At 36.2% G+C, this 25,341-nt stretch overlaps 2 protein-coding genes across 2 annotated transcripts; both read left to right on the top strand.

Moving 5' to 3' along the window:
* The first annotated feature begins 490 nt into the window (after window positions 1–490).
* LOC131939875 (uncharacterized) lies at window positions 491–3,553 on the top strand. The gene is made up of 2 exons (XM_059298402.1): window positions 491–614; window positions 2,956–3,553. The coding sequence occupies exon 2, from the start codon at window positions 2,956–2,958 to the stop codon at window positions 3,376–3,378; it is 423 nt and encodes a 140-aa protein (XP_059154385.1). The 5' UTR covers window positions 491–614; the 3' UTR covers window positions 3,379–3,553.
* An 8,030-nt stretch (window positions 3,554–11,583) lies between these two features.
* On the top strand, window positions 11,584–13,899 carry LOC131939626 (uncharacterized). The gene is made up of 2 exons (XM_059298052.1): window positions 11,584–11,697; window positions 12,552–13,899. Exon 2 carries the CDS (start codon window positions 12,552–12,554, stop codon window positions 13,086–13,088), a length of 537 nt encoding a protein of 178 aa, XP_059154035.1. The 5' UTR covers window positions 11,584–11,697; the 3' UTR covers window positions 13,089–13,899.
* Window positions 13,900–25,341: the final 11,442 nt, after the last annotated feature.

Raw genomic sequence — 25,341 nt, 5'->3', positions numbered from 1 at the left:
AACAAGTAAACGTAGCAGCAACATCTAATAGTCAGATACGTAGATTTATGTACTGTTATAAAACAAAATGGTGTCTAGAAATGCATTGTATGCAGTGATAATCTCCCCCCCCCCCCTAACATGATGATGATATTACTCCCCACGACGTAGACAGAAGTCCTAGAATCCAGGATCCAATATCTACAGAAATAATTGGCCAAAACCTTGAAAACCTACACTACACTATAAGCTACGTCTAATGTCGTCCCATCTGTTTAAATCTCATCCCCACTAAGTTTTAATGTGCTTACACCTGCATGTTTTAACGTTTTAAATCAGCTGTTCCAAATTTTAAAGTCCTATCAAACAGATAACACGACCATACATCGTTTTTAAATACTTTGTTCTAGATTTTAACACCTACAACAATAATGACTGTATGTCCTTGGAAAATAATTTCAATTTTGAATTTTAAAAAAGTGAAAATTGTCTTATAATTTGGACAGTGCAGCTGAAAGGAACTTCAAAATATTTGTCCCAAGGTGAAGCTATAAATTTAAGAAAGATCTACGTTAGGAGAATTCGAACGTTTGGTGGGCAAGTGGTAGCGGTCGACAATCATCAAGCGATCAAAGGTTGGTGTTTTTTTTTTCTAGTTTGATCAGACTTCACTAGGGATAATGTTAAGTTAATAATGGTTATAAATAGAAGCTAAATATTGTCATTTTTTTTTGCCACGCAAACTTATCTTACAAACATGTTCATGGAAATGCTGATATGACACAATATACAGCATAATTAACTAACGTTGATTAAAGGCTATAAATAACAGTCTTTTTATCATTCAAATTCAAATTTATTTAAAAAAAACGGTTACAATTGTAGGCACAAAGGCCTTTTTTCACATTGGCCGTTTAAACAAATAAAACAATTCAATAACACATAGCAGTAACATAGCACTAAAAATGTGGAATAAAGAAACAATGTTACATAGTTATCATACATAATGAGAAAAAAAAAGAGAATATAATAGATGAATGAGAAATGTTACAATGAGTCAGTTAGGTCATTAAATAATTTTAGTTTTAGTTTAGATTTGAAAATATTTTCACATCTAGATAGCTTTATTTTATTAGGAAGATTGTTCCACAAATTAGAACCAGAGCAGGCGAAGCTATGTTTTTGGAAAAAAGTTGAATATGGGAATGGTAAATTAAGACGACGATTTAATTTTATGTTAAAAGAAAATAGATCTGATAAGTAAGAGGGGGCTGTTTCGTGGAATATTTTATATAAGAAAATTGATTTAGTATATATTATCTTTTTATTTAATGGAAGTATTTTAGTTGTAAGAAAAGAATCCAGACTACTAGACAAGCCAGTAACCAGTTTTATAGCCCTTTTTTGTAAAGATAGGAGAGGACGCTGCTTAGTAATAAAGCTGCCGCTCCACACTACAGAAGCATAATCCAACCTAGACTGAATAAAAGCTTCATAAAAAACTAGCCTGCTCCTATAGTCGAGAAAGTTCTTTATCCTTGCTAATTGAAAGGTTGTCTTTAATAAGGACATTCTTAGAAAATGAATATGATCGGACCAAGTGAGGTTGTGATCTATAACCAATCCTAGGCATTTGTAACTATCTACCTGTTCAATGTTTGAATTGTCTATAGTAATGTTTAATGCGGTGGATGGAAGACGAAGGCGTTTCTGATGAGTTGTAATAAACATTGACTTGGTTTTATCGGGATGAAGTATCCTTTTGTTAAATTTTGTCCAAGTAGCAAGCTGATTGGCACACGTTTGAAGTTTGTAACTGAGTGACTCAGCACTGTCTGCAAAGTCATGTAACGAAGTATCATCAGCGAACATCTCGCAATGATCAGCGTCAATGTGTAATGGAAGATCATTAATGTATAAAGAAAAAAGTAAAGGACCTAAGATTGAGCCCTGTGGAACCCCTATATTAACATATTTCTGTGAAGAGATGGTATTGAGGTGAAACACGCGTTGAGATCGGTTAGATAAAAAGGAGTGAAGTAACCTAACTGTAAAGTCGTGGAATTTGTATGGAATTAGTTTTTTAAGAAGTATGGTGTGATCAATAGAATCAAAGGCTTTTCTGAAATCGACGAACAGCGAGTCACAGAGTAGGTTATTGTTAATATTTTTAAGCCAGTTTTCATTCATCTTAATCAGAGCAGTGTGACACGAATGAAACTTTCTAAACCCAGACTGATTACTATGGAAAAGCTTGAGCTTTTCTAGGTAGTTTGACATGCATTTGTTTATATGTATTTCTAGTGGCTTGGAGAGGGAAGAAAGTATAGAAATTGGCCTGTAGTTATTAGCATCTTGGATGTTACCTTTTTTTGTGTAGTGGTATAACCTTAGCATGCTTAAAATGTGTCGGGTAATAATGCTTGGCAATACAGAGGTTATAGACATAGGTTAAAACTTCGGAAATTATTGGAGCTGAAATCTTCAATATATTATTAGAGATATCATCAAACGAAGTTGTTGAAGACGGTTTAAGAGATCTTAGGCTAACATATACTTCATGAACAGTAAGAAGCGGAATTATCAGCTCTGTCCTACCACGGTGAGCAGAATTACAAAAAGTTTTAAGCTCCTCACTGATTGTGTAATCAGCATCTGACAGTATTAAAGTGTGTTCTTTAAAAGATTTTAAAATGTATTTGAACTATGGGTAGTTCCTGTAAAATAGGATGTTATTTTCAGAGAGTAATAAATAATACATTTTTAGCACTGAAGTGGTGATTTACTTTTTTCATGTCTTTAATTAACATTTCGAGTGAAATTGGCAAATCAGATCTAGTGTATATGCCTACAATACATTTTAATAATGTTGTAGTAAAATATGAGATATTTTACATTTTATTTTATGTTACGTGTATCATATATTAAGTTCGTTATAAAATATCATCAAATGCAATTTGGTATCTCTGTTTACAGATGTTGCTGAAGATGATGATCATGCTTATCGTGCAAGTAGCCTTTGTTGCTGTAAACGGTATGATGATGCACATGGGCAGCACTAATGGAAGCACGTCTGGAGGCATGATGGGCATGATGGGCATGATGGGGCATATGGGAGGCATGGGTGGAAGTACGACCAACAATACATCAAGTGGCACCATGATGGGCATGATGGGGCATATGGGAGGCATGAGCGGAAGTACGACCAATGATACATCAAGTGGCACCATGAGTGGAGGCTCAATGGATACCATGATGGGCATGATGGGCATGATGGGGCATATGAGTGGAGGCAGCATGGGTGGCAGCATGACCACGGAAACAAGCATGAGCACAAGCATGAATGAAAGCATGACGACCGATTCCACCTCTACCATGAATGACATCGTCGTTGGGTGAATCTTTCACTCGCAAATTGTAGTAGAAAAACAATTACGACCTGAAATCGCATATTACACCAAATTCTTGGCCAGCATAGTAATGTGATTTTTGTATTGTAATAAAATGTGGAACTGTATAGAAAAACAACAGTTATAATTTTACACATGCGATGCACTTTTACTAATTATAACATTTAAAAGTTGATTGTTATTTACGTCTCCACAATTCATACTTATAAAAATAAAATAAACAAAACTGCTCCGTTTTTGGTGTTGTATATTGAATGTGTTGTATCACATCACTGTTGTGTTCACACAAAGTGGCATAACCTCACTACATTGATGCCTCGGTTACTTTGTCATTCAAAGCGACAGAAAAACCGAAAATTTACTTTTTATTGCAGTAGCTACATTATAAAAGAAATTGTAAGTCACTTTGTATTTTGATAGTTGGGTTAACATTAAAAGTAGATGAAGACAAGTTAAAAGTACTTTATCGAAAAGTACACTAAATAAGTGCTTAAAACTGAGAGATAAAAGTTTTGTAGAGTTTATAGTTCCCTAGTGCTCTAGGAGACAGTACATGAAGGATAATGTTTTGACTTGCTAACTAGATAGTCCCTAGCGATTGTGACAATGAATCATCTTATTTGATATTAAATAGTTGTTTTACAGAAAGGTGTCTAGCACAAAGATATAATTATGAAAATAATGTCACGGCACATTATAGTTATGAGAATTACATCAGTAACCAATAAAAGTCATTTGTGAAAATTTTATTTGATGAAATTAAATATAGGCCTACATTTTATAGGTTTTAATTTGTATCTATTTTTTTATTTTTACACGTTAACGTTTATACATATTTTTATGTGTAAATACCTAATACACAAAGACAGTCCCACTCTCTATATATACAATAAGGTATATATTCACACACACACACACACACACACACATATATATATATATATATATATATATATATATATATATATATATATATATATATATATATATATATATATATATATATATATATATATATATATATATGTGCATGTTTGTTGAATCTACCATCAGGTACGATGTGTGACGGCCAACAGCACACAGCTGACGATGTAGCAGAGACCCATATACTTTGTGTAGGTCTGCTTCAACCCTTGTCCACAGTACCAGCAACATGAAGTCGTTGGGTACAAATAGTGGCGTCACTAGGCCGGGTGTCACCCCCCCCCCCCCCCCCCGCGACAGTTCACGGTTTGGTGTCAACCCTGTCCCCTACTATTTTATTAATTTAACCGGTTGAAACATTGGTATTGACTTCCCCTCGTGGTGTCACTCCTAAATGAGGTTACCCCAATGCGCACCACAACCCCCCCCCCCCTCCTTCCACAGTCGCCATGTGATGCCACTAGGAAGCAACCACGGACACTGTTTTATGACTAAAAGTAAGCCTAGATGTGAGAAATATTTTTAAAATTTTTAAATCGAATTTTTCTATTAAAAATGTAAGCTATATTTTTTTATACAATTTTAAACAAACTATAGATTTTAAATAACGTATCCGTTTTTTTTTACTTTCGTCGAGAACCGAATGACACACAAGTTAACAACTTTTAATTAAAGTATCCTAAATCAAGAAAACGAACTGTAGACTTGTTGCATTTTCAGGGGACGTAACCTTTAAATAAATAATGGTCCGCGTCTTTTTATATGTTTATTTCCCTTTATTGACACTTACCGATGGATTAATTAGATGACGCTAAGACACAGTGGCGTAGCCAGGATCGTCTCAAGATGGGGAGGGGGGGTTTCCAATTTTTACCCGGGGACAAACTTTCAATTGGCACCCCCCGCCCCCCTAAAACTTTCGATTTGCACCCCCCCCCCTCGAAATTTCGATTTGCACCCCCCTTCACACTTTATATATATATACCGAGGGTCTATGGGGGGGTATGACCCCCCTAACCCCCCCCCCCCCCCTGCCTACGCCATTGCTAAGACATGCCTCAGACAAACGGGGGCCCATACACGAAAGAAGAAGACATACTTTTCGAAAGTCTGCCAATAGTTGTAGAGCTGTAGGTATGGATAAATGATGTTGGTCCCTATTATGGCCAGTGATCAATTCCGCTAGACTTTGTTTTGACTGATCTGCTTATGGTTAACATTGACTAACCTGCTTTAAGAAACATGCAAAGGTAAAATAAAATTTCAAGACTTGAATAAGGCAGCTGATGTAGTTGATCTGTTTTGAGTGCTCGTCTAATGATGGTACTGCAAGTCCATTGCGAAGTTGATCCTCCATTTCTTTAGCAGGTATCAATGTATCTCAGAAAACAAACTAATTAGGTTAAACATAATTATATATATATATATATATATATATATATATATATATATATATATATATATATATATATATATATAATTAGCTTTTAAACAATTTGAAACTAAGGGGAGGTAACAAGTTCTACTTGATCTTTTCATTATCGTAAGTACACAGTCGTCACGGACGGCTGCTTTCACGTGGGCGGGGGAGGGGGGAGGGAGAGTAGTGTAGAATTCACAAATTATGAATTAATGAAAAGTAGAAAATAAAACAACTAAATAGCGGCGTATGCTTACGGCGCGGGTCAGCTCGTATATATAATTCTCTACGTCACCCAGCCATGCGGTACACCACGCCGACTCTCTAGCCCTCCTTCCGCCCCCTCCCACGCGCTCCAGGATCGGGCAAGCCCTGGAGTGGAACCCCCGGGGTAAGGATCTTAGGGGTCGACCCAGGAAGACATGGTGATAAGAAAAAATGATGACGATTGGTAAACTTTAGTTTTTGTTCCAATCTTCGACCTACATTGTAGATATGGTTAAATTAAATAATGTACCACTATGTGATGTCTGACATATGAGTTTGACAAGTTAAATACTATGTCACTTTGTCTGACATATGAGTTTGACAAGTCAAATACTATGTCACTATGTCTGACACATGAGTTTGACAAGTCAAATATTATGTCACTATGTCTGACACATGAGTTTGACAAGTCAAATACTATGCCACTATGTCTGACACGAGTTGGACTGACATGGATTAAATTTAACGGTTAGCTCCTCCGACGTGACTATCTCACGTAGCAGGTGAATCAAAGTTAACCTGAATGCCAAGATGACAGTTGAAGCAGAGTTCACCTGACTGTTCACATGAAGGTGAAGTAGAATTCATGTTTTAGTGACCTCGGAACAAGCAGTCGGCATACCACGTGATGAGGAACTGGACGGCATTAATTAAAAATATCTGGCATTTTTCTGTATTGCTTTACTGTACAGTCCGAGATTGTATTGGAAAATTGTTATCAAAGAACTTTATTTTTTACTCTCTATTTTTTACTATTGACCTACTGGTTGACCTCTGATCACGAAGTGGTACATGCGTCGACCAATCAGCTGCCAGTTTAAAAATAGATTTATCTACTCCAACTTTAAAAAAAAAAATAATTTAAAAATCTAAACGCACTTTTCCTGATTTCGGTTTACAGAAAAACATCCTCGACCTAGGATTTTTTAAAGACGTCAATAGAGGGATTGGTGGAATTATAGACAGATGTTTATGGAACTAATCAGGAAAATCGTAGCAGCTTTTAAGTTTAAACACGTTATTCTATCTTATCTAATATTGTCAATTGGGCATAAATTTAGATGAGGCATTTTCAGTATAAAAGCTAAACAGCAAAACTGTTAGTTATTTAAGTTATTAATTACAGCTTTTAAAAATCAATATTTGTCTTATGAGCCTGATGAGAAATGCTGAACGTTACATAACAATATCACCCATGCCATAAGCAGTAGTTCTAAATAGTTGTTATCAAGCTCAATAGCAAACAGTGCTTTCGAAACTAGTGCTAGAGAGGTGTGGATTAGTGCTAGGGGAGGTGTGGACTAGTGCTAGGGGAGGTGTGGGCTAGTGCTAGGGGAGGTGTGGACTAGTGCTATGGGAGGTGTGGACTAGTGCTAGGGGAGGTGTGGACTAGTGCTAGGGGAGGTGTGGACTAGTGCTAGGGGAAGTGTGGGCTAGTGCTAGGGGAGGTGTAGACTAGTGCTAGGGGAGGTGTGGACTAGTGCTAGGGGAGGTGTGGACTAGTGCTAGGGGAAGTGTGGGCTAGAGCTAGGGGAGGTATGGACTAGTGCTAGGTAAATTATGTACTAGTGCTTAGGGAGGTGTGGACTAGTGCTAGGGAATATCAGTATTATATATATATATATATATATATATATGTATATATATATCATATAAGGAGAATTTCACTCAAGATCATCTTTTAGCCCTCGTCGAGGGCTTTGAGTCTGACCAACAGTTTTTCCATACGGCCTAGTCATCTATAGTAGTGTATGCAAAAAATTAGCCAGATATACTGAGCTTAAGTACCCTAAAGTCTGCGTTGAAATGACCCTCTGTTTTTCCCATAAAATACAAAGATTATATAGGGAAATACAACTGGTCAGTTTTGACCGCTTTACAAAGTTTTCCCAGATATGCCGAGTTTTTTGTGACACCCCTAGGTGTTCTTCTACCACCTCACAAAATATCAAGGGGGGTCGTCGGAGGAAATTTTTTTTCGTAATAGAGCTCATATAAAGAGAATTTCACTCGCGGTCACTTTTTAGCCCTCGTCGAGGGCTTTGAGTGTGACCGACAGTTTTCCCTAAAGGTCAAGCCATTGACCTAGGAGCATGCAAAAAATTAGCCAGATATACTGAGTTTAAGTACCCTAAAGTCTGCTTTGAAATGACCCTCTGTTTTTCCCATAAAATACAAAGATTATATTGGGAAATACAACTGGTCAGTTTTGACCCATTTCCCGATTTTTCCCGGACATGGCGAGTTTTTTGTGACACCCCAAGGTGTTCTCCTACCACCTCACAAAATTTCAAGGGGGGTCGTCGGAAGAATTTTGTTTTCGTAATATAGCCCATATAAGGCGCCGGTCAGTCGAGGTCAGTTTTGACCCACTCTCCGTAGACTTTTTGCCGAACCGTCACCGGCCCTCGTGTTCTATTGCCATAAGGCACCTTCGTGCCAAATTTGACGCGCCTGCGGCGCCGGGAAGTGCCCTATCGGGCACCCGACCACTTTGCTTTATATATATATATATATATATATATATATATATATATATATATATATATATATATATATATATATATATATATATATATAATTGACTAAGTAGCTTTAACAATAGCTTTAGATTAAATATTAAAAATCAATTATGTTAGCTAATTTAAATCATGTTTAAGTAAAGTAAAACAACAAGGGGATATAACCCGTACCTAAAAATCTGGTTCGCGTAACATGAAAGTTTGTAATTATGAAATGAAGATATACCAATATTGCTAACTGTTTCATAAAATATTAAATGATAAATATTTTTATATACGTTTTTGTAATAGAATTAGTATTAAATTATTTCTTTAACATAACCAAAAAAAGAAACTTTAGATTTTTTAATTACTCAATCTTATAAATAGGTAAATTTTTGAAAAGCATACATTGGCCAAATAACAGATTCTATTAGAGCTTATTGTATTTCTAAAAAAAAAAAAAATGGTATTCTTTTCTTTAATTATGAAAACTGTTTTGCTGAAGCGAACAAATAATATGCAAGGCAAACTGACGCTTTGAATTACATGTCTGAGGCAAAAAAGAAAGTAAAAAGAGAAAACAAAGCAAAACACTGTTAATATGGACATTGCTATAGCACAGGGGTCTCCAAACTTTTCAGCCCGAGGGCCGCATTAACTATCAAATATCAGTTCGGGGGCCAGAGTTTCTTACAGGCATTTCTTTTGGGTGGAGAAGCTCCCCCCTCCCTCCACCCCCCCCCCCTTCAAGAACGACCCCCCCCCCAACCCCCAACGAAATATAATTTATGAAAAAATAAGCCCCCCCCCCTCCCGAAAAAAGGCTGAAAGAAACACTGTCGGGGACCGACTTGAGGTCCAAGTTTGTTCTTAAATTGTTCTTCATATCATTCATTCTTGAAAATGATTTTGTAACCACTGATTTGTTGTTCCTTAATTTGAAAGGTTCTTTGATGCAAAAGTTTTAATATTAGGAAAGTCTTCCTTGTGCAAAAACTTATAAAAACCCACCCGACATTCTTTGAACGTGTCTCTAAGGAGGTCATTTTCTTGCAATTCAATGACCTCCAGCTGGAGTTTATCTGGGCAACTAGCCATATTTGCTTCAAATGGGTTTTGAAACAGTCTCACTTCTTCTGCATCTGAATCTAAGTAAGAAAATTGCTGCTGAAACTGCAGCTGGAGGTCTTGTTGATCGAGCATATAAATGGCCTCAGGAACTCAGCTGTTTCTTCAGCCATGAAGACCTTTTACTGCGGAAAGTGCGTCAAGTTGTTGGCCAGTACCCGTTCCAAAATCAAGACAAGTTTGGATATGAAGGCCTTTAAATGAGTGTATAGATCAGAAAATAGATTTTACTCCCTTTGTAGTTTTAGGTCCAGAAATTTTAAGTGAGTAGTTTTGTCTGCATCAAAGGTATATATCCATACCCACTCTTTATCAGTCTTTAATGACTATAGCTTGCCTTTACTATCCAGTAAGTCACTTATTTCCTTTCTTAACGTAAATACTCTGCTCAAAATTTTCTCAAAACTTAGCCATCTTACTGCTGTGTAATATGGTAAATCTTGCGATTCTGTATTTGCATCTTTCAACATGTCTCTGGACTATCTATGTTTGAGCCCATGTGGCCTTATTAAATTCACCATCTTCACCCTAGGATTCAGTACATTGGTGATGTCCATACATTTAGCACACAAAGCTTGCTGGTGAATAATGCAGTGCAGGGATATTGGTTGTATAATGTTTATCTCATTTGCTTGTCCAACCAAGCCTTTCTTTACGCCACTCATGTACTTTCCTCCATCAACAGTCAGGTAACTGAGGTTAGTCCAATCCAAGTTTTAATCAGCAAATGTTTATTTTTACCTCATTGGATATAATATCCTCCCCGGTAACAGTGCCATACATGTTATGTAGGGAAGTCAGTTCTTGTGTTATGTTTATGTCTTCATCCACAATTCTAATGAACACAAGCAGTTGAGAGGTGGAACAGCTGTCCAGCGACTCATCCATTGCAATTGAAAAATGGCCAAACTTGCTTGCATTTTTCGCTATTTGAGTCACAGTGTTTTCACCAATGTCTGCAATGGTATTTGCACCCTAAGCTACATTTTCAAATTGAATTTTGAATGTTATGGGCAAAGTTCTTCAGCCACCTCCAACAAACATTGTTTTCAGTGGACAAAAAGATCTCCGCGGGCCGGATGAGAGGACATCGCGGGCCGCATACGGCCCGCAGGCCGTAGTTTGGAGACCCCTGCTAGCACTAAACAAAGAGACAGGATGGACCAAGAGCAAAAAACAAGGACAGTAGCTATCTATAGACAGACTATTTGGAACAGTAGAGCAAAACACGACAAGGTACATTCGGGTGGACAGATACTAGACTTAATTTATAGTTGACGTCTGGAAAACGACAGCATTCAACCCCATACACCATAAATAGCAACACCACAATGTAAATAACACGTGACACTGCTTTGGTAGCCTGGCCCGCCCCATCCCATCCCCTATACACCAACCACCCCCTTCACGCTGATTGCTTTTTTTAAAACTGATAAATCAACTAATCTGTGAATATTAATTAAATAATCTTTAATTTTAATTTAAAATAAAATAAGTAAGGCTTCCCTTTGAGACCTAAGAATCCATTATAATGTGTTTAATTATAGGGTTCTAATAATCGACTGCGCAGATAATTAAATATGCCTCATGGTGTGCGATAAACCTGTAACAAAATGCCTTTATAACCTTTATGGTGTACAGCACATTTATAGCATATATACAAACTAACTATGGTTGCTTACAAACGTTGTTAATTTAAAAATAAATTTACATAGTCCTCAAAACAATGTCTACGTGACATCCCCCATACAAAGCACAATAAAAAATGTTAATTTAAATTGTAAACTTCGACCACACTAACCGGACCAATTTCTTTCTATTTTGACACGTAGGTCAAAACCTATTTATTTGGTTTAAATGTTTGGCGTAGCTAAATAGGAACACGCATAAAATTTATAATTAGTCAGTACAAAAATATCATTTAGATTTAGTTCGTGACCTTTACCTTCAGTGCATACCTTTACATTTGGCAAAGTAAGGCCTTGTATCGACATTTTAAGATATAAAGTGACGAGACTAACCTTTCTATTGAAAGATCTAATCAATTCTTTACAAAGTTACTAAGGTAAGTTGCGCTTTTGTTTATACCGTATAAATAATAATAATAAGTAATTATATATATATATATATATATATATATATATATATATATATATATATATATATATATATATATATATATATATATATATATATATATATATATTTATATATATATATATATATAGAGAGAGAGAGAAAGATAGACATTTATACATGTTGTATATATATATATATATATATATATATATATATATATATATATATATATATATATATATATATATATATATATATATATAAACCGTCTTTAACTCGAGTTGATGCGATGCTTTTCTGAGCTTTCGACCTGCCGAAGAAAAACATTGAATATTTCTTAGAAATATTATGAATCATTTTTTGTTTGTTTGATATATCGTAACTTCAATAGTATCACAGGAATTTCAACTGACACACAATCCATGCATACTGAGACCCGGATCGAAGGGCAATTCAGCGTGGTCGAGTCGGTAAAGCTAATGGTTGCAAGACCGAGAAGTCTCGAGTTCGAACCTTCGGGCAGATGAGGCTCGTTAGCTAGGGACAGCCACTCTTCTAGGAGAGACAACTCCAAAATCAAACAACTGCTGCCTTGTAGTTTGTTGCTATAGAAGCAAATCCAAAAAGAAAAGCAGGCTGAAATCGGTGTCAATGGCCTCAATGGCGAATAATCAGTTGACACGTATACTTGGAGTGATTCCTTCTATCACTAAAATTAAGAACGAATAAGAAGATGGGCTCATATTCAATAAGTTATTTTGCTTGAATGCAATTTTTGCTATACTAGACAGCATTAAGTTTAAAATGTTATTTCTTAATTTTAAAAAATATATTTTGCAGATGTCTATCAAAATGTTTCTCTGTTTGATGGTTCACTGTGTCATCATCGCGGTGACACTTAGCCAGAACCCGTGCCCGTTCACCCACAGCGGACCAATAGCCAACCGTCTCCAGACACTCATCGACGAAAACGACGCAGACAAGGATGGCAACGTCACCGGCGCGGAGATCAAAGCCGACCTGACGAAACGCTACGACTTCAACAACGACAGCTGCGTCACGCTGGACGAGTGGACGGACGCCTGGGAGTTCCTCAAGTTCTCCGCGGAGTTCGCCACCCAGAGATTCCAAGACATCGGCGGTAACTCCAGCAGCAGCTGTCCCATCGACGTCGACGGTTTCGATGGCGCAGTTATCCCCCTGGACGTGTTTGTCAACGGGAATATCCAGTCGTTGATTGACATGTGCGAGGCTGACCGCACCAGGTACCACTCCATCTGCGACTGCTTCCAGCTACAGCACCAGCTGTGTCAGGATGCGTACTTCACCACCTTCAACGCCTGTCAGAAATACACGGCTACTGTTGTCGTTGGTTAGGGAATCAACTATCTTCTAGTTTCGTCAGAATATAAAGTTTTTTTTATTGTTTACGGTTAAGCGTGTAAAAAAAACAAACTCAAAAACATACTATTTTTTTCTATTTTCTTGAAACAGTTTGTGTGTATTTAAATGTTTATTGTCTGTACTTACACATTGGTGATGATTTTTCCCTGTTAGATTAAGTTATCATTTAATATTCTTACCTATACATTTTTATGTTGCCTTACTTGAGGTCTAGAGGTTCCCAAAGTTTTCGGACTACTGAGATCATAAAAAAATATGGGTCTTTAAAAGATCTACAGGAATTAGTAGGCTTATATTTGTATGCATGTTAAATTTGTTATCAAACAATATTATTCATACATTTGTTTCATATTTGATTAGCAATCAGTATACTGTATACAATTATGCATTCGATACTCGTGTTTCGCTCTTCTTTCGTCTACCGTACTGTAAATAGTTCGGTGAATTTTATATCCACGAAGTATAGATGTTCATAAAATAGCAAGACGGATTTTTTTGTTTTGTTTTTTTGTAATCGACAATATATTGTAATCGATACTTTTCTTAAATATAATAATATATAAACAAAAAATGTAGTGTTGACAGAACCTTGTATGGCCTACTCTTACTTTGGCTTGGGAGGTCGACCATTGAGTATTTATCTGTATGCCTTTTTTATCCCACAACCCCTAAATTCTCTCGATGCTCTTATAGTCCACCCTCCTTGGTTTATTCCAGTATCTACTTTGGGAACCTTTGCTCTAGACCAACATGAAATGTAAATAAATGATCTGCAGTTAAAATCCATTTCTTGTTGTTTTTTTGTTTGAATTTACAAATAGAAGATTTAGGGCTAGGTACACTTAATTACGTCGATAAATAATTTAAAAAGTTTTTATTTTCTTATCTGGCTTATCTTAAAATGACTTGACACTGTTACCTTTAAAGTTAAATGAAAAGCTGTGTAACTCACGCTTTAGGTTTTTATCAAGAGTGTAACTGCAACAGTGTACTGGATAGAGACACAATATTTTGGACTAGCAAGGCACCCACACTATCGCAAGCGATAACAATGTTATTTAGAAGAGTTAGTTGTGGGGCTGTCAGGTTATCAACCACTGACTTCCTGTACAGCAAATCAAGTTGGTCTTACGAAAGTGAAAATACAGGTTATAACTTAGGCTTGATGAAAACAAATAGAAATGTAGCTTTAACCTAAAACCATTATTTTCAAGTTCTCTCGATTTGAACTTTTCTAACATTGATTATAATAGTAATACATTTCTTTTATGGCTAAAGCTGACACAAAATCAGTGTCAATATTATGATCGAACCCCACTCGTCAAACTAGGTCGCTCGAGAATTTAGTTGTTCTCTAGCAATTGTTTAATTTGTCTAAACGTTTAAGTGAAGATGGAACTGGAGCTATTTGTCTCGTAAAGTAAAAATTCTCATTTTTAAATGGAATTTTTTTTAAGGAATATTTTTGTTTGTTTGCAAAAAGGCGTATACCGCAAATAATTCAATGTATATTAGCGTACAATCCTAATCTAAAATACAATTTATCAAATGGCAGAAATAGGCAGCCAGAAATATAAAGAAAAAATAAACACATAAGACTATCATCATGTATCAGAGTACATAGAAGTTTTGCTAACACTTTGTTCAATCATTGTGACGAATAACTTTCTGGCAATACTTCCATAATCTATCGAATTGTTTGTTGCGATGTCGCAATTGTATCGTCTATTTTTCATCACTTTGTTTTGACTGTGGAATTTAAACGAATTAGTGCAGATGGTAAAGTCATTAGAGAACATCTCTGGTATATTAAGTTTAGTTTATCACTACATGACTTGATCTATCAACACCAAGTCCTTAAGTTTATCTGTGTTACATCACTTTTTTCGACAATGCGAAACTACTTGTCTTTGTACCTTAATTTCGCCTACGAAGGATTGTATTGTTTTCCTGAATAATGCGTGTGATGGAAAATGGACGATTTTACCGTGATAGTTGAGGTTCACGATCAGTACCTCAACTAGTCAGAGTGAACGGCAACATTAAATATAACATACTTTCAGGAGTTATTATTTTGTGTTCGTAATTTTGAAAAATAAAAACAGATATTGTTATCTTCTAAGTTCTGAATGAACTTTTTATATATCACACGAGGGTGGATTGGCTGAGCCCGGACAACCTGCAAAAACAAATTAATTGCGCAAATAATTTAAAATACGTCAAAGCACTAAATAGATCTACGTCTTTTACACTGCCATTCCGGGGTTTTCCGGTTTCTCTTTCCACACCTAATGTTACAGCATAAAAGAAATCCGACCAGAGGCCACATCTTAATTCTACCCTGGTTAAATAAGTAAACCCACCTATATTGTTTTTCAGTTAGTTAACACCATCTACTTTTGATTAATCAACTTTCACAACTCAAGGTTAACACTCAACTGTTACAATTCTATTTGTTTTGAGATTTAAGCTTTATTTGTTTAGTTATTAAAAGTCTGTCATTTTGTTAGTATGTTGATGGCCATGTACCAGAACGTTTTTCTAGTCTACTTTGCGAACTTGAGTTGATTCTTTTGATTTCTTGTAAAAATGTTGATCGCCATGTACCAGAACGTTTTTACAGCCGTTGACTGTGATGTTTCCCAACAAGAAAACGTTACTGAAAAGACGAAAAATAAGCAACAGAAAAATTTAATTGCTATTAAATTAGCAGGCATCTCACAGCAAATCCACCCCGCCCTCTTCAAACACATTAATCGCCTCCCTCGGAACTAAATTTTAAAAATGTATACATTTAAACCATTCTTATGATTTACAACTTGACTGGAAGTTTCAAAACCGATTGTCTGAAAGAAACGCTACAGGTCCCAAAGTAAATAAAACGTTTTTGTTTTAATGAAATAGTCGTTTTTGATTTTTATCTTAAACTCATCTTAGTTATCTACCTATATAATGTAACATTTTGTTTTAGGATGAAATGAATCCATGAATGTCTTTAACACTTTTTATCTCTCTATAAAAATATACCCGATAAAATCAAAAAAGGTAATTGAAACAGAAGCATTATTGAAACAACAAACTCTTCCATAAAACTGCAGGTAATAGAGGCAAAATAAATAAATATTTTTCATACATTATAATAGTAAATACAATTATTTTTAATAATATGCAATATGAAACAATATAAAAACAAACACTTACAGTTTATTATCAGAATGTATGCCACTGATATTTTTCTTCTCTACGCATTCATGTGTATCATCAGAATGATTATAGTTTGCTTTTTTAACGAGTTCATAAAAATTTACGTTTTTAAGATTTTGTAAGATGTTGTTTAAGATTTCATTGGTATCTTCAACACTATTAGCTTTATTTAGAATTGGCATTGCCTCTTTATTCGAGTCTGCGACTCCTAAAGAACATGCAACTGTGGTTCCACTTTCGTTTATCGGTTTCAGTTCATTGAATGTTGCTTCATTTGAGGAGGGAGCTTTAGACAAATTACCCAGTGGTTTTGCCAATGGTGCACCTCCTGTGTCTGACAACGGTGCACCTCCTGTGTCTGACAATTTTGCACCTCCTGTGTCTGACAATTTTGCACCTCCTGTGTCTGACAATTTTGCACCTCCTGTGTCTACCAATGTTTCACCTCCTGTGTCTACCAATTTTGCACCTCCTGTGTCTGACAATTTTGCACCTCCTGTGTCTGACAATTTTGCACCTCCTGTGTCTGACAATTTTGCACCTCCTGTGTCTGACAATTTTGCACCTCCTGTGTCTACCAATGTTTCACCTCCTGTGTCTACCAATTTTGCACCTCCTGTGTCTGACAATTTTGCACCTCCTGTGTCTGACAATTTTGCACCTCCTGTGTCTGACAATTTTGCACCTCCTGTGTCTGACAATTTTGCACCTCCTGTGTCTGACAATTTTGCACCTCCTGTGTCTACCAATTTTGCACCTCCTGTGTCTGACAATTTTGCACCTCCTGTGTCTGACAATTTTGCACCTCCTGTGTCTACCAATTTTGCACCTCCTGTGTCTACCAATTTTGCACCTCCTGTGTCTGACAATTTTGCACCTCCTGTGTCTGACAATTTTGCACCTCCTGTGTCTGACAATTTTGCACCTCCTGTGTCTGACAATTTTGCACCTCCTGTGTCTGACAATTTTGCACCTCCTGTGTCTGACAATTTTGCACCTCCTGTGTCTGACAATTTTGCACCTCCTGTGTCTGACAATTTTGCACCTCCTGTGTCTGACAATTTTGCACCTCCTGTGTCTACCAATTTTGCACCTCCTGTGTCTACCAATTTTGCACCTCCTGTGTCTGACAATTTTGCACCTCCTGTGTCTACCAATTTTGCACCTCCTGTGTCTGACAATTTTGCACCTCCTGTGTCTACCAATTTTGCACCTCCTGTGTCTACCAATTTTGCACCTCCTGTGTCTGACAATTTTGCACCTCCTGTGTCTGACAATTTTGCACCTCCTGTGTCTGAAAATTTTGCACCTCCTGTGTCTGACAATTTTGCACCTCCTGTGTCTGACAATTTTGCACCTCCTGTGTCTACCAATTTTGCACCTCCTGTGTCTGACAATTTTGCACCTCCTGTGTCTGACAATTTTGCACCTCCTGTGTCTGACAATTTTGCACCTCCTGTGTCTGACAATTTTGCACCTCCTGTGTCTGACAATTTTGCACCTCCTGTGTCTGACAATGTTGCACCTAAAAGAGAACGTATTTTTTTTACGCATTTCTACACTGTTCATCATATCGCTACATAACATTTGCAACGGTTTCTGGCAAAAAAAAAAAATTTTCAATATCGGTTCCTCCCCTCCGGTCATTACAATCTTTCTAATACTGATGATAATCAAGGTTAAATAATGTTGTAATCAACACGTTAACACGAAAACCATTAACTAAAATAAAAATAAAAATACTGCGGACAAAATTTACATTTAAATAACTCGAGTTCTAATAAAACGAAAATTATTAATCTGATTAAAATAATAGCTGATATGCAAACTAATATTTGAACAACAGAAGTGTGATTTAACACTTAAGTTTTTGTGCATTACATGTAAAGGTTGTGGGATTATTTTGCTGTTGAATACACATATTAAAACGTTAACTTAAAATCTATCTCATAATTATTAAAATCAACTATACGTTTCATTTATTCTTAGGAGTATTCAATACATAATTAAATGATTTCTTGTTGTTATCGTTTTTTCTGGAATATGCAAATAGGTTATTTAACTTATTTACCTGTGAATGTAAAGTTTTTGACAACAACACGTAGTTCTTGTGCGATGACTGACACTAACTTTTTCAACCCTTTCCAAATCCATAGGAATAAGTAATAAGCTAAAAATGCGAATCCCACCAACGCACAAAGGGTATATACCAATTTTCCATTTTCTTCTTTTTCGTATAGTTCCATAGCTTTGGCAACATCCGATACTGTTATAGGTGAGGACTCGCCATTTTTGCTTTTGCACACGTATAGATTGGCCAGTTCAAAAGTGCATGTCATTTTGCTGTTTCGTCTACTACTACGTCATGAAACAGTTATGGATGAAAAAATTGCAAACCTGTAAAATATAACGCATTATAATTTTTGTATGTGTATAGGGAAGGATGAAAAGAAATAAATCTTCCCCTCAAGAAATAAATAAACAGATGGGGGGAAGTGGGTAATTCGTCTTCCCCCCTCCCTAAAGAAAAAAAGAATAATTAAAAAAAACAACTTCCAGTTGAAAACTATTTTATTTTGGAGCAATTGTTATTCTAAATTTGAGACAACTCATGGTTTTAATAATTATTGAAAAGAATGGCTCAGTAATTAAGCCTTATAAAATACTTATAATCCACACAGGAATCCAAATAGCACCCTTAGCGAAGCAAAAATGTACCAAATGATATAAAGATAATTTATTTAGCATTAATGTGTTGATTTGTATACAACCTTGGGTCTTTGTATTACCTAAATGGTCTAAAAAAATAGTTGTACAGATATAGAGTAAACCCTTTCAACTCTCGATACCGCTTTTTTCGGTCCATGTCTTAAAACCCCGTGCCCCGGCATATCGGTTTGAGACAGTCCGTACAAGAAAGTGCGATATTAAAATGTACGTCACTGGTAGTCCTATTCGATTTGTGATAGGTTCCTATTATGTCTGCGCTCACAAAAACAATTTTCTGTTCTGTATATCATGTGTAACTTAAAATGAAATGACGATATGAAAACTCCAACAACCAGCGATGTCTGAAAGTAGGGTCTACCTACTATATCACTAGACCACGCAATCTTCTTTTTCTAGTTCCGCCATTGTTACCCACTGGAAGGACTGGCATACCAAGAACTATCGGCGAAGATTCAAGTAAACATTTTCATTAAAAATAAAAATAATAAACTAAGCTTATTTTTATATTTGTACTCTTCATTTTTCATTGAGACTCTGGTGTGTGTACATTTACCCCAGGGGATGGAGATTTAGGGGTCATGAGCTAAGGGTTCAACTGTAACCTCCACTTGTTCAAATCTTGTCAAATTAGTTACATGTATTTACATTAATTTGGCTGAAGTGCATCTTTTCCTGGTTATAGGCAGAAAAATATGTCTATGCCAGAAAAACCACGAAGAACTATTGGCTTGAAGCGTTATGCTCTACTAATGGATATAGGTTCATTCTACCGCTAATTCAATGCAAGGTCTCTCTAGTTGGTCATAGTTGACCAATCTTTGTCAACGATTATTTAAGTTTAATGTTGCTAATAATTGTTTTTTCCCACGGCAAACTGAAAAGTTTACTCCTAACTGTATTTGATCCTTTCTTCATTATGACCTGAAACAACATTACTGTAAGAATGTATTGCTTGCTGAGATGCAAAATAAAACAACTGTTAATGATATAGAAAAATGTAAGTGTATAAAATTTATAAAAGCTTTACTAGGTTAACTTTAAATACAAAAGAATTTAAAAAAAAAGGCCGGGGGTGGGGGGTGGGGGGGTTAAGGGGGTAAACCGGTAGCTAGTGCTTTACTATAAACAAAACTTATTTATTATTGAAGTGATTTTGTCAGCACTATATGACTTTTCAAACATGATACCCGTATCCTCTAAAGCATTGCAAAGTTAAAATGTCAACTTATTATTAGATAGAACAATGACAAAAATCAAAACTGACTTACCGCTTCTCTTTTACGGTCCATTACATTATTTTCTTTGGTCAGCACATAGATTTCATTCAACAGAACGATTGATACGTGTTGTACGAAAGTCTCGAAGGTAAGTATGACTCAACTTTATCCTACATATTTAAAATTGGGTATTGAACTAATATAAACTTAAGGATTATTTATTATTTTAACCAATATACCCCCGTTTTGAAAGCCTACCCCATTAGTACGCCCCTGGCCCTCAAAGTAATAATAATTTTATGTAGGCCTACTATCCGTCATGTTTATGATTTTATTGTACTAACTACGGCCCTTTTTTTTTTTAGATCAATATAGGTTTATAAGTTTATTATTAATTTAATTTGTTCTGCATTTTGCGTGATGATTATTAGGCTTATTGATATATATATATAGATATTTAAATCTAGCATCAAACACAAAATATAGCAGCACAAATGACATGGAATTGGCCCATTAATTGCTCTGAATTTGAAGAGATAAATTTTAAGATTAGGCTAAAATTACATTTTCATTTAAGCATTCAGTTTTTCTTTTTTTTTTTTTTTTTGTGTTTTTTTTGTGTTAAATTGCTTACAAATTAGGAATGACAACAGAAGTAGAAAACAATTTGAAAAACAGATTAAATCAGATAGAAAATTAATGTTAAATTGCTAACATTTAAAGTGGCAGGTTTTTACTTACGTGAGCAATTCAGAACTGGTAACGGTCGATGATAGTGAGCGAATAGTGCTTATTCCAGTTAGAACCGGCTGAGAAGCATTGATTTAACCTTATACTATTAACCCTTTCCCAGCGGTAGTGCTACTAAAAGCCTAACTTGCTATGAATAGTTGGAGACTCACAAGTAAGGGAATTATAAACTGTTTTTATGTTGTTTTTATGCATAATTTTCAGAAATGTGATATTTTAGAATCTATGTTATAGAAGTTGCAAATACAGAAAACTTTGATAACTTTTTCAGTTGTAACCTAAGTTTCACTTTCCTAAGACAAACATTGATTGGCTTCGTGATATTTTAAATATTTTTTTTTAAAAACCCCATTATCTAGTTTGTTAAAACTTTCAATAATAAACTGAAAACAAATAAATTGTATTTGCTTTTAAAAGTGTTTAGTTACCGACATAGAGTTTCTTCCAAACATCTCTTTTCAAGTGCAGCCCCCCCCCCCCCCACCCGGAGAAAAAAGTCTGGAAGAAACATTGGTTACCGAAATTATTAAAAAAAAAACCAAAATGCGTTTAATCTATAGTTAAAGTCCAACAAAAACCTCACAGCAGTAGCGTAGCCATGATCGTCTCATGGGGGGGGGGGGGGGTTCAAACTTTTACCCGGGGACAAACTTTCGATTTGCACCCCCCTCCTCAAATTTTCGATTTACCCCCCCCTAATACTTTATATATATATATATACCGAGGGGTCTATGGGGGGGGTTATGACCCCCTAACCCCCCCCCCCCCGCCTACGCCACTGCCTCACAATTAAGTTTTTATAACCACATATATTTTAATAACACCGTACAAGATTTTTGAAATACTTAATAAACCATTCGAGACTGTTCAATGTTCTGTCCATTTTATTTGTTTTAAAACTAAACATTCCAAAGATGTTTTATTTACATATTTATTACCAAGTTATAGCCACAATTTTTTTTCTATCAAAAGTATTACTTCTCTAAAGGGTTAAATAAAATCTATCTGTATAAATGGATGTAACGATTGAATTACAAGACAAATAATTATGATGTACGCATGATACAATATTAGTAATTTTAAATTAGCATTTTTAAAAGTTATGTATAGTATGTTATTATTATGAACCTTATCTATCAAACTGTAGTAGACCTCTATTAGGCTGATGTGCAGTACAATCAAAGATTTAATCGAACATTGATTCTAGAAAAATCAATAGAGTGTGCATTGAGCATATCGATTGGCACAGTTCCCTAACAGTAAATAATGTAAAGTCGATGCTCAAGGTCAGAGTTTCTTCCAGGCATCTCTTCGGGGGGGGGGGGGGGGGGGGGGGGCCGCTACCCTCCCCCCCCTGAAGAAAGTCTACCGTCCGCCCCCCCCCCCCGAACGAAATGGAATTTATATAGAAAACTAGAATACCCGTCATCCGTTGGATAACTGTGGGTTTCGGGGTCATCCATCAAAAAACATCACGTCTGTCACTCAGAGGCATAGCGACCCTTCCCGGCGCCCGGGGACAAACTTTTCGATTTTAACCCCCCCCCCCCCCAAGATTTCGATTTTCAACCCCCCAACATATGTCCCCCCCGCCCCCCTTCCCCTCCCCCCGCCTCCCCTTCCCCCCCTCCCGCCCCCCCCCCCCTCCTCGCTACGCAGTGTCACTTATCGTCACAAAAACAGACCCCACATTCAAAAATATGTTTCTTATCTTTTAAAAACACCGAAAACACCGATTTCGGACTATCCCTTCATATACTGACGTCACATGTGACCTACTCAACTCTACTTCACCTGCCCAGTGTCCCGCCAAGTCTCAGACAACATGTTTTTATTGTTTAAAAAACGATTCCTGCCGAGCATGTCTCTGACCACACTATCCTTTCATATGCTTAGGACAAAGAAACAGATGAACTCTACTTCACCTGCCCTGTATCCTGCCAAGTTCAGACAGGCAACTTTATCATTCACATCTAAAAAAAAAAAAATTGAAAAAAAATATCATTGACATATTGGTCTAGAACCTGTACCACTTGCATGAGAGCGGACTACGCTACAAACTTAGCTATTTACTCGTGACGTCACAAATGAATTTTTATACTATACTTTAGAGTCTCCGCGCATAGATCTAGATCTAAGTCTAGTAGTAGAATCTAGTAACTTTCAAATTAAATTTTATCTTAAATTAGCCAAACAAAGATTTATATAAAATAATTAAGGCCTGAAATAGATTCTAGATGTATTAAGGCCTGAAATAGATTCTAGATGTAGAATTTACATTGTCTAGATCTAGAATTTACATTGAGTCTAGTGACCTAGATCTAGATCTAGGCTAGATTCATAACTTTCCTTCGACAGCTGATCTTTAGATCTAGAGAAATTTATTGTAAAACTAAATGAAAAAAGACAGTTTAAAATTGATATAAGTGTTGGAACGTATTAATACAGCAAACGGACGTATTGTTAAAGTTATGACCGACAGAAAATTAGATTTAGAACGCGTTAAACTTTTGAATGGGAACACAATTTTCTTCGATAGACGCCGCCATTTTATTGTACTAAAGAGTAAACAAAAAACTGTGACGTCACGGTCCCGCCGAGTGTAGTGGTCGATCTAAACTTTTAAAAAAAAATGGGTTACTCTGCGTATGAATAAATCAATAAATTAATTAACGTCTTTAAATAAATTTGTGATTAACAGTCTGTCTTAAAACAAATTTTTTTCTCTACCTACATACTATTTTACAGCTTTCCACGATGAGTGCAACCATGCGAGATAGTCAATCAGGCAAACAAACAAACAAACAAACAAAAAAATAAATATTCAAACATGTAAACAAACTTGACTTTTAGTAGTATACTAGAATACCCGTCATCCGTTGGATAACTGTGGGTTTCGGGGGTCATCCATCAAAAAACATCACGTCTGTCACTCAGAGGCATAGCGACCCTTCCTGGCGCTGGGGGCCAAACTTTTCGATTTTAACCCCCCCTCCCAAGATTTCAATTTTCAACCCCCCCCTCAAACTTTTGATGTGCACCCCCCCCCCCCCACTCAAACTTTCGATTTGAACCCCCCCTCAACCTTTCAATTTATTTTTCCAAACCATTTTGGCGCCCCAACATATGTCCCCCGCCCCCCCCCTTCCCCCCTCCACCTCCCTCCACCTCCCCTTCCCCCCCCCCCCCCGCCTCCCCTCCCGCCCCCCCCCCCCTCCTCGCTACGCTACTGCAGTGTCACTTATCGTCAAAAAAAAACAGACCCCACTTTCAAAAATTTGTTTTTTATCTTTTAAAAACACCGAAAACACCGATTTCGGACTATCCCTTCATATACTGACTTCATAGGTGACCTACTCAACTCTACTTCACCTGCCCAGTGTCCCGCCAAAGCTCAGACAACATGTTTTTATCGTTTAAAAAACGATTCCAGCCAAGCATGTCTCTAACCACACTATCCTTTCATATGCTTAGGACAAAGAAACAGATGAACTCTACTTCACCTGCCCTGTATCCTGCCAAGTTCAGATAGGCAACTTTATCATTCACATCTAAAAAAAAAATTGAAAAAAAAATATCATTGACATATTGGTCTAGAACCAGTGCCACCCGCATGAGAGCGGACTACGCTACCAACTTAGCTATTTACTCGTGACGTCACAAATGAATTTTTATACTATACTTTGAGTCTCCTTATGCAACTTGATTTACGCGCATAGATCTAGATCTAAGTCTAGTAGTAGTAACTTTCAAATTAAATTTTATCTTAAATTAGCCAAACAAAGATTTATATAAAATAATTAAGGCCTGAAATAGATTCTAGATGTATTAAGGCCTGAAATAGATTCTAGATGTAGAATTTACATTAAGTCTAGATCTAGAATTTACATTGAGTCTAGTGACCTAGATCTAGGCTAGATCTAGATCTAGGCTAGATTCATAACTTTCCTTCGACAGCTGATCTTTAGATCTAGAGAAATTTATTGTAAAACTAAATGAAAAAAGACAGTTGAAAATTGATATAAGTGTTGGAACGTAATAAATACAGCAAACGGACATATTGTTAAAGTTATGACCGACAGAAAATTAGATTTAGAACGCGTTAAACTTTTGAATGGGAACACAATTTTCTTCGATAGACGCCGCCATTTTATTGTACTAAAGAGTAAACAAAAAACTGTGACGTCACGGTCCCGCCGAGTGTAGCGGTCGTTCTAAACTTTTTAAAAAAATAGGGTTACTCTACGTATGAATAAATCAATAAATTAATTAACGTCTTTAAATAAATGTGTGATTAACAGTCTGTCTTAAAACAAAAAAATTTC

This window comes from Physella acuta, unplaced genomic scaffold (assembly GCF_028476545.2).
Source record: "Physella acuta isolate Inbredline_101_S28 unplaced genomic scaffold, ASM2847654v3 ptg000019l, whole genome shotgun sequence".
Classification (NCBI taxonomy): Eukaryota; Metazoa; Mollusca; class Gastropoda; family Physidae; genus Physella; species Physella acuta.
Note: the sequence above shows the minus strand (reverse complement) of the source record. Positions and strands in the feature narration are given on the sequence as shown.

Bases quoted from the DNA above. Each gene is read 5' to 3' on its own strand.
- LOC131939626 (XM_059298052.1), top strand. From the start codon at position 12,552: ATGTCTATCAAAATGTTTCTCTGTTTGATGGTTCACTGTGTCATCATC.
- LOC131939875 (XM_059298402.1), top strand. From the start codon at position 2,956: ATGTTGCTGAAGATGATGATCATGCTTATCGTGCAAGTAGCCTTTGTT.